This window comes from Rosa rugosa, chromosome 5 (assembly GCF_958449725.1).
Source record: "Rosa rugosa chromosome 5, drRosRugo1.1, whole genome shotgun sequence".
Classification (NCBI taxonomy): Eukaryota; Viridiplantae; Streptophyta; class Magnoliopsida; order Rosales; family Rosaceae; genus Rosa; species Rosa rugosa.
In genome coordinates this window covers 39579251-39588044 of record NC_084824.1, presented here as the reverse complement: position 1 = coordinate 39588044, position 8794 = coordinate 39579251, and the positions used below count along the sequence as shown (strand labels likewise).

Genomic DNA, 8794 nt, shown 5'->3' with positions numbered 1-8794 from the left:
TGCATGTTCAAAGGTAAAAACAGACCCTAAGTGGACTCTCATCATCACCAAGTTATGAAGAAATTGATGAATTAGTTTACTAATGCCTTTGGTTGATCATATTGGAGAGTACAAGGGCATATGTGATCAAATTAGAAGTTTGGGGACACAAATGATTTTAGGTGTAAAGTTCAGGGTAGTAAAACGATTTTAGCTCAAAAAAAAACATAGAAACAAGAAAGTAAAATACACTGGTTAGCAGGTTAACCATTGTGAAAATTCAACGACAATAAATGTTATGAATATAAGATTTTCCAAAAATGGGTCCAATTTCCCCAACAATGCTGTAGAACATTTATCACTACACCAAATCTTAGTTTTTCCACTATAATTTGGCTAGAAAATGGTACCCCTTGACTTCAGGGGAAAAATGTAACAAGATCAAAGGTATCCCAAATTGCAGAACATTATCAAGCCAGTAGTTGCACATTTCAAGGCTTGAGCGCGAGGGAAAGACCAAACTTTGGGGCTGCACTACTCGCCTTTGAGTCATACTCTCCCGAGAAAGTAATTAGTGACTTCGGTCTCCATTCACGCTGCCATAGTAAGGCAGCTTTCCCACTGTCAGATAAGCGTGTTTTCACCACAGTATGTGGATCAATTGCATGGGCACTTCCCAAGGTAAAGCTCTTCTCCAACGTAGAAAATCTATGGGTAAGTTCGGCAGCAACTGTAGTGCCATTGGCGGAATCAACAGCATGAATGTAAGTTGCCTTCAACGTCTGTCCTTTGTCCGTCCTGCATCAATGCAAAAGGAAATCAATACAGTGACACGAAATTAAGGGCACAGACACAGAGTCAAGAGTCAAATTGTGGATGCTGCCAAGGAAAACCTTGAACACTGAGATATTTAAACTGTAGAACAATAGATGCATGATTTCAAGTCTAATGACAATGAATATAGCTTACTAATTACTATAAACTGGACGGAAATCAGAACTTTATGAAGATTAAAAAAAAATATATATGCAACACAAATAAAAACACCTGCAATTGCAGACATGGTTATCTACTCCTGAGTCCTGACCATGAACTTCCAATAGACTGCAAAGCCCTGGGACCCTATTTTTTTCTTTCTATCATTTCCCCTGAAACATTTTTGGGGAAAAAAGAACACTAGTTTTGGCACAACACAACAGAAGCTTCGATGCCCACAGGTACAGATTCACCACTAGCTTAAAGGCTAGTGGTCTCCTTTATTTGAACTGGAAATTAGAAGTCAACCCAATCTAGGAGGAAGTTTATGGGGCTTCGAATTCTTAAATTATTTGGCCAATAAGAACTATAATCTATGGCATAATTTGAACCAAGATTTTAAAGTTGCTAGAATGAGGGGTCCAAACAATGAAGCATCAAGTACAAGGAAGATGCATTGGATATTAATGACTGGGAAATTGTATTTGCCCCACCCATATTGGACACACTACCCCTGTTTACAATTGCCGTGTAAATTACTGAGAGGTTGAATTCTTTATGTCATGCATCACAGAAACGTCAACTATTGTAGCATAAAAAAGCAAAGGGCAACATGCATGATTACTTTTTCAAGCAAGAAACATGAGGTTTCATCAGTACTTACAGCAGAAGGGCAGCAGAGAAATCTGGCTTGTTGAAGCTGATCCCAGCATTGTATTTGGTCAACAAAGAAGATGCTGTGTCAAATCCAATTTCACCACCCAAACTAAGATCCTTACTTCCAATTGTTGCTGCTAACTCTAAAAGAGGGGCTGGGTTAAGGCCTATGCTGGAATCAATAGCTGCATGAGGATGAAGGTACTGCACATCCAGCTGCAATCACATAAAGAAACAGATTGAAGACTTTTACCAGAAAAAATCAATATGACGTAAACATTCACATTCCACTATCAGAAACACGTCTGCCAAAGCTAAGTTTTATAGGAAAAATGTAAGTTCTAAGGGGAAATTATTTCATTATTGCAAGCATAAAAATAAAAACTGAATAAAATTCTCATTTACTCCAGTCCCTATTCGTTTCACCTACATGGTGACATTTGCTTTTTCCAGACAGCTAAGGGAGCTGCCGTTTTTTCAGATGCAATCTGAAATCGTCTATCAAGTTGACAACCTTGACATTATAATTCTGGACCAAAACCCATGATCTGAGGCTTGCTTTTAGCAATCAAATCCACTTCTTGAAGTTTGAAATTTAAGGGAATATCTGTGAAGAGTCTGTAAACTGTACAGACATAGTTAAAACATATTTCCTATTAGAAAAATCAGTATGTTCACATTTCTACTTTCTTTTAACTTTCTTATCCCACAAGTGGGATTGATATCTTCCAACCAAATGTCAAAAGACTGTTCTATGAATCAAAAAGATTAATAAAAGCGCGGATCAGTATAATCTTCTACACAGTCATAAGACTAACAACTGTAAAAAAAAAAAATACAAAAATCCAAATAAATAAATAAAACTGGAAACATAGTAACAATATCACTGCAGACCATGTTAAAAACATGTGCAAAGGAAACCACATATCAAACAAATCTATATTGTAGGAAACAGTCACCATATCCCTGCAGAACAAATAAAAAAGATGCACAGAGGAAACCATCTATTTAACTACTTTATATTGGAAGGCCATAATTCTTTCTTTTTAACGGAATTCTAAGCTGCATTTTACTACCTTGCCAGATTTGTGATCTGGAATTTTGAAGCTACATGCTATCTTGGTATTTGGCAAGATATCAGTCCGAGTCACTTTTGTAGATACCTGCGAAGAAATTTTTAAAAACATATAAGACACACTTGAGATTATGTGGAAGAAATAAAGAACTGTGACAAACAAGAACAAGAGATTGTTAGCAAAATAACTAGCTACAATATGCTCCAAATAGATACATGGAAAACTTAATCACTTAAAAAAAATCATTACATTTGAATAGGTATCAACTTTAACATCCACAGTGATGTTTCCGCTCTTGTACAGGGTATTTATATCACCAACAAAAATCTGGTCCTTCTTCAAACCATTAGCTGTAAGTCCCTGACATATTAAAGATTACAAGAATGATTAGTCATCAAAACAAAGTGGGGAAGAAAGAAAGGAAAAAAACCACTGTTTTCTATAAGCAAACAAAGCATACGGCAGAATATATATGAGTCTCGGCCACCAATAATTTTTTGACACTTCAATGACGGAATGCACTATTTCTTTAGATAAGTTTTGATGAAAAAAATTATCAAAAGTGGGAAACAAAAAGAAAACAACAGTTAATATGTTATGTCACAGCAAAGAAGCACAGGCACATAAACCCTGAAAGGTAACTAGTTCTATTCTTGTGTCAACTGAAGCCATTGACAACAGAGATACCCATTCAAGTTACAATATATTGTTAGTTGAAGGGTGTGAAAAAACAGCAGCACATTTCTGTCAACATACACAGCTTGGGCTGAAACAATGATGAGATAAATATGGAAGGACATATGCATTAGATACAATTAAAATAAACTTTCATAAAATTTATAAGGCATTCAAAAGTTGTATGAACAGGAGTCCTTTCTACAAGAGATTAATGCTGTGAAATACATATATCCAAGTTTTAGGAAGCAAAGTGAAGAATGAAGCTCCTGCAAACTAAAATTAGTTACAAAAATTTTAATTAGTGTGTTTATTAGTTTAATTGGGTGGAAAATAAAATGAGCACAATGTTCATATCTAAATTTTTTTGTCAATGAACACAAGATATCAAAAAGAAACTTTTGCAAACATATACTGGTAAACCGCAACTAAAAATTGACAGAAACCGCATAATCAGAATTCTGTTGACATGCACTGAAGCTTTGTCTTAACATAAAATTTATTTTTCTGTATATAGCCACTTTGACAGTGCCACACATAGATCATCAAAAGTAGACTGTTGAATGGTAGAATCTTTGGGAGTTTGTTAAAGAGAGGCTTGATTAACTTTTTAGATGATGCTCTATAGTTTTACTGACTTCTCCCTTTGCTGAGGCTCTAGCAACAATTATCTGTACAGATCTAGTTGTAAGAATATCAACTACAGAACTCTACGACAGTTAATTATTAAAGCATAGATGTTTAGCTCTCCCGCCCAACAAACCAACCAGCTAAAATGAAAACTGGGAAAAGAACCTAAAACTTAGAGAGTGGACTTATATAATACCAGCCCAGTAGAGCCCACCACCGACAGGGTAAACTTTTGGTCAAAGTTGTAATCCTTGGTCAGAAGGTCTGCAGATAGCAAGAAACTTGTAAGCAATTTAACTTACAACTTCAAAGAAAAGTAATTTTGTAAGAAAACCGAGCATTTAATTACAAGCATGCAGCAAGAAAAAAAAAATATAAATTGTATGAGAACCACAAGCAAGGAAATAGACCAGCAAGACACATCCATTATGTGGCTTCCACTTTTCGTGATGACAAACATTATATAGAAAGCTCTCTCATACAAATTATGGTTCAAGAATTGAAACCACTAAGCAGCAATTCTGACACATGATACCTTTTGCTTTCTTGCCGATATCTGAAAATGGCGCCGGACTGCTTCCCATAGCTATTTAGAAGATCCTGCAAGAAAACATGAGTTGATTATACAAACAAATCATAGACATAATCGTGCTAATGGGAAAATCAAAATTACAACAAAGACACAAGCAGTTAATGCAGTACATTGTCCTCCCGGAATAAAAAAAATATAAAAATAGAAATACACAACACCAGAAAACTACATACATGAAATTATGAATACATATAACACAAAATGAACTCCACCTGAGCAAACAAGTAGAGATTAATATCACATTAACACGCAAACACAAACGTAAATTGTTTTTGAGGCCAAAGAAAAATCAATACAACGACTATTCACACAGACTTCAGTACACATAAGTTGAACCTCAACACAAAAACACAATAGTACTTTGATCACTTCAAATTAGCTCTCATCCTATATTAAATCCAGCTACCCAAAACTCAAATCCAAATCTGGCCTATACTACTACCTCACTAAACCAACATCTCGGCTTCGAATTGGGAAAAGGAATTTGGGGCCATTGAAATAAAGGCCTCATATAACATATTAAAGTCAAACAAGAGAGCCTTAAAAGGGGGTTTGAATCACTTTCACTGACTACCCAACTCAAACATAATCAGAAATTAACCAAAAATAATAATACAAACATTGGCTTTCTCCAGCAAATCGAAGACAAACAGATAAAGATTGTAGAATCGATTAGCTAGAGCAAGATTGAAAGAGAGAGAGAGTGAAGCCTTACTGAGAAACAGAGGATCGGCGACAAATCCCTGAAAGCAAAGCTTCAGGCCGAATATATAAGAGTGTGGTGCGAAAGAAAAGAGAGAGTGATTTTGATTGGAGAATGGGATTGCGTGGCCGATGCTGAGTGGCGGCTTTGGCTGTGAAGCGAAGGGTTTTGAGTTTTGACTGAAGGAGACACGCTTTGATTTACCAGAAAGACAGGAGTAGACGCTGAAATGACGTTTGTGCCCCATTGCAATTGGTGGCTACTAGCTGCCATTTTTCCTTGGTTCCCAATTCCCAGATTGGATTTTGTGTACTTTTCAATTTTAGATGAGATTTTTTTTTTCTCTCCAATTCAAAATTGATTACCAAAACTGATTATTATTACCAACTCAACTCAAGTAATCTAGGCCTAATCTCCTTTAATTTATGACAAGAAAATAAAGCGTTATTATCATAAATAATACATGAATTTATTTTTGATCTTCTTGATGGTACTTGCATTTCACTTTTAATTGCAATTAGTACATAAAACTCCTTCAATCTTGTCTTGATTCGTACAAATCTCCAACTTCTGTTAAGTTTTCCACCCACAATTGACATGTCACATGTGCATGAAACACAACCTATTCAAAAGATATTTAACGGAAGTATCGCATTTCAATAATTTAGTCTTTTTTCTTGTTAATGATTTAGCCTCTGTAATAATATTTTGTTCAATCACATTATATACTAATAAAGTTGTTAACAAAATAAATATTCAACTAAAATGTGGAAATAAATTCAACTAAAATATGGAAATAAACGGCATATCATTCATTATTATCACTCTGATGGCAAATCTCGCTTCCTCTTCCACCCAAAATACTCTACTGTGAATACAACAATATTCACATATACTGTTTTCGCAAATTTTATGGCTCTCTTGCAAAAAATAAGCATTTGATTTCTCTCCTATGGCCTATATTTCATAGGCCATTTCTTTCAAGGATGAAACTTTTGGGGGTAGCTAGAGGAGAAAAGATTTGAGCTTTCTTGTTCGGTAAGAGGGCAAAAAAAAAAAAAAAAAAAAAAAATGGCCAAGTCAACTCAACTTCAGTTGACCCGAACAAAACTGGTATACCAGGCCCAAGTCCGCTAGCCGTTTCACTTGGAGGCCCAGTCGCCCTGTCTATACCATTTTTATTCCAAAGAATCGCTAGGGTTTCTCTTATCCGCCGAACAAAGAGTTACAGGGTTTTGAGACTCGAAGCGCACCCCTCTCTCTCCAGCTCTCCATTCCTCTCCAGGTATTTCCACTTCTCAATCCCTCCTCTTCCCCTACATTCGATTCACCTCACATCACTCTCTATTTCCCTAAGCGTATCGAAATGCATCTCAATTTTGTTTTCTCAACCTACGAAAATCATAACCTTCACTTCAAAATCCATGGTCGTAGCATGTGCTGGCTTGATTATTTGTCAGATTCGTCTTGGAAGAAGCTTTAGATTTGTGATAAAGTTGCTTTGAGTTCATATTTGCATCTTAGATTTTATTTGCTGTTTGTGATTCAGACTTTCAATCTCTGCTTTTTTTTTGTTTTTGAAGGAACCGCAACGATTCGATTCGATTCTTAAAGCTATTTTTTTAGTTTTTTTTTTATTCTCCTTCATGAGCATAGTACCGCATTTTGAAAAGAAATGCTAACTATGTTTTATTTGTTTTCTGTAGTCAGGTTTGTCTAAGATGTTTACTTCAAGGAAGAAGATTCACAAGGATAAGGATGCCGAGCCGACCGAGTTTGAAGAGTCGGTTGCGCAAGTAAGCTATGTTGCTTTCTGTTGTGCTTCTCGGTCGTGTTGTAGTTGTAATGTTTTTGTTTTTCTCACGAGTTGATCTCTGCGCAGGCATTTTTCGATTTGGAAAACACTAACCAGGAGCTGAAAAGTGAGCTGAAGGATCTATATATAAATTCAGCAGTGTAAGAATGGTTTTACTGTGTTTATCTGTACTGTAAAACGTGGCCTATCATGTAGTAGTAATCTTGCTTTTCTCTTGCAGTCAAGTTGATGTTGCGGGAAACAGGAAGGCTGTTGTTGTTCATGTACCCTATAGACTGAGGAAGGCTTACCGCAAGATCCATGTTCGTCTTGTGAGGGAGCTTGAGAAGAAGTTCAGCGGAAAGGTGATTACTGATTTATGTTTATTGGTTCTGTCCTTCATAGAGCAAACTGAGACTAGGTCTTTCATCTGATATTAGTGTACCTTTGTCTAGGTATTAAAGTTTGTGCCTTAAGACTGTGACCATTTTAATTTTCTTCCCCAGTTGCTAGTTTTGATCTACATTTGCTGTCTGTTGTTTAATTGTAGGGTTTTCTTCTCTTATTTGTTTATCTACCTGTGATTAAAGCGATTCTCCTTTCATTCATACTTTTATATTTATCTGCTTATGATTGTGTTTTGTAATGTTTATAGTGCCTTTTTTGTTTGTTATCTGGTAGGATGTTATCCTGATTGCCACACGTAGGATAGTGAGGCCTCCAAAGAAAGGTTCCGCTGTTCAACGGCCCCGCACTCGCACACTAACTGCTGTCCACGAGGCTATGTTGGAGGATGTTGTCTCTCCTGCTGAGATTGTCGGAAAGCGCACCAGATATCGTCTTGATGGGTCAAAGATAATGAAGGTAGCCTTCATGACTCACTGAAGGGAAATTTTTTTTTCTCTGATCTATATAGAGTGACATTCACTTATCAACACTAAGAAAGGAGAAAATTAGGTTATAATGTTTTAAGGCATGAATGGAGAAGTATTATTATCTAATAGATGGTTTCATTACAAAAATGGTAAAGACTGACACTTGGATACGGGAATTGAGAATGTAGTATGTTGAGTTAAATACTGTATGTTTAATCGTTCTTAATATGTTGGACTTGTATGTTTTCTACCATGTTAATTTATGTTTTATGGTATTGTTGGGCAGGTGTTTTTGGACCCCAAGGAGCGAAACAACACAGAATACAAGCTGGAGAGCTTCTCTGCAGTTTATCGGAAGCTGTCGGGCAGAGATGTTGTGTTTGAGTATCCTATTACTGAGGCCTAGAAGTATTTTGTAATATGGCACCTTTTAAGAAACCTTTCCATTTTTTGTTTTTATTCTCTGAAAACTGCATTTCGTCGAAGACAATTTTAAAATTTTGATATCAAGGACGTGGTCTTGTATGCTTTTGGAAAGGTTTTGCTCGTTACTATCATGTTAAGGATGCGCTTGTGTTTCATTCAAATGTTGAGTCTGTATCAGGATTTTGGACTGCTCATGAACTGCACTGACTGATGTTGGTGTAGTCTTGTTGAAAACTGAATCCTTGGTTTGGTCTGATTGGAAATGATTCTACCCTTGTATCCCGCATGTATAACTTGACAGACCAACTGCACTGAAGCAGTTTACCGAAGTGCCAAGTGCAATTTAAGCTTGATACTTATGAGGAACTAGAGCACTGATCCATATTTGCCTCCATTTGGCAACTGTAGGTT

At 36.2% G+C, this 8794-nt stretch overlaps 2 protein-coding genes across 3 annotated transcripts; one reads left to right on the top strand and one right to left on the bottom strand.

Annotated features, from left to right (window-relative positions):
- Positions 1–249: 249 nt before the first annotated feature.
- LOC133710822 (mitochondrial outer membrane protein porin 4) lies at positions 250–5446 on the bottom strand. The gene is made up of 7 exons (XM_062136949.1): positions 5300–5446; positions 4528–4592; positions 4189–4256; positions 2937–3047; positions 2688–2774; positions 1619–1827; positions 250–777 (listed from the first exon to the last, which is right to left on the bottom strand). Exons 2-7 carry the CDS (start codon positions 4574–4576, stop codon positions 471–473), a joined length of 831 nt encoding a protein of 276 aa, XP_061992933.1. The 5' UTR covers positions 4577–4592; positions 5300–5446; the 3' UTR covers positions 250–470.
- A 986-nt stretch (positions 5447–6432) lies between these two features.
- On the top strand, positions 6433–8575 carry LOC133709574 (small ribosomal subunit protein eS7z). 2 transcript variants are annotated; one of them, XM_062135358.1, is made up of 6 exons: positions 6433–6572; positions 6994–7083; positions 7170–7243; positions 7324–7447; positions 7764–7946; positions 8244–8575. In XM_062135358.1, exons 2-6 carry the CDS (start codon positions 7009–7011, stop codon positions 8361–8363), a joined length of 576 nt encoding a protein of 191 aa, XP_061991342.1. In that variant the 5' UTR covers positions 6433–6572; positions 6994–7008; the 3' UTR covers positions 8364–8575. The 2 variants fall into 2 exon arrangements, with proteins under 2 accessions (XP_061991342.1, XP_061991343.1); XM_062135359.1 differs by having other exon boundaries at positions 6472–6572; positions 6998–7083.
- The last annotated feature ends 219 nt before the right edge of the window (positions 8576–8794 follow it).

What these genes read in the sequence shown, in the direction of transcription:
- LOC133709574 (XM_062135358.1), top strand. Translation starts at nt 7,009, where the DNA reads ATGTTTACTTCAAGGAAGAAGATTCACAAGGATAAGGATGCCGAGCCG. An exon ending in TTGAAGAGTCGGTTGCGCAA is followed by an intron (nt 7,084 to 7,169) that starts GTAAGCTATGTT and finishes ATCTCTGCGCAG; the next exon opens with GCATTTTTCGATTTGGAAAA. An exon ending in ATGGGTCAAAGATAATGAAG is followed by an intron (nt 7,947 to 8,243) that starts GTAGCCTTCATG and finishes ATTGTTGGGCAG; the next exon opens with GTGTTTTTGGACCCCAAGGA.
- LOC133710822 (XM_062136949.1), bottom strand. Translation starts at nt 4,576, where the DNA reads ATGGGAAGCAGTCCGGCGCCATTTTCAGATATCGGCAAGAAAGCAAAA. An exon ending in AAGTTGATACCTATTCAAAT is followed by an intron (nt 2,775 to 2,936) that starts GTAATGATTTTT and finishes ATTTCTTCGCAG; the next exon opens with GTATCTACAAAAGTGACTCG. An exon ending in CAGATCACAAATCTGGCAAG is followed by an intron (nt 1,828 to 2,687) that starts GTAGTAAAATGC and finishes ATGTGATTGCAG; the next exon opens with CTGGATGTGCAGTACCTTCA.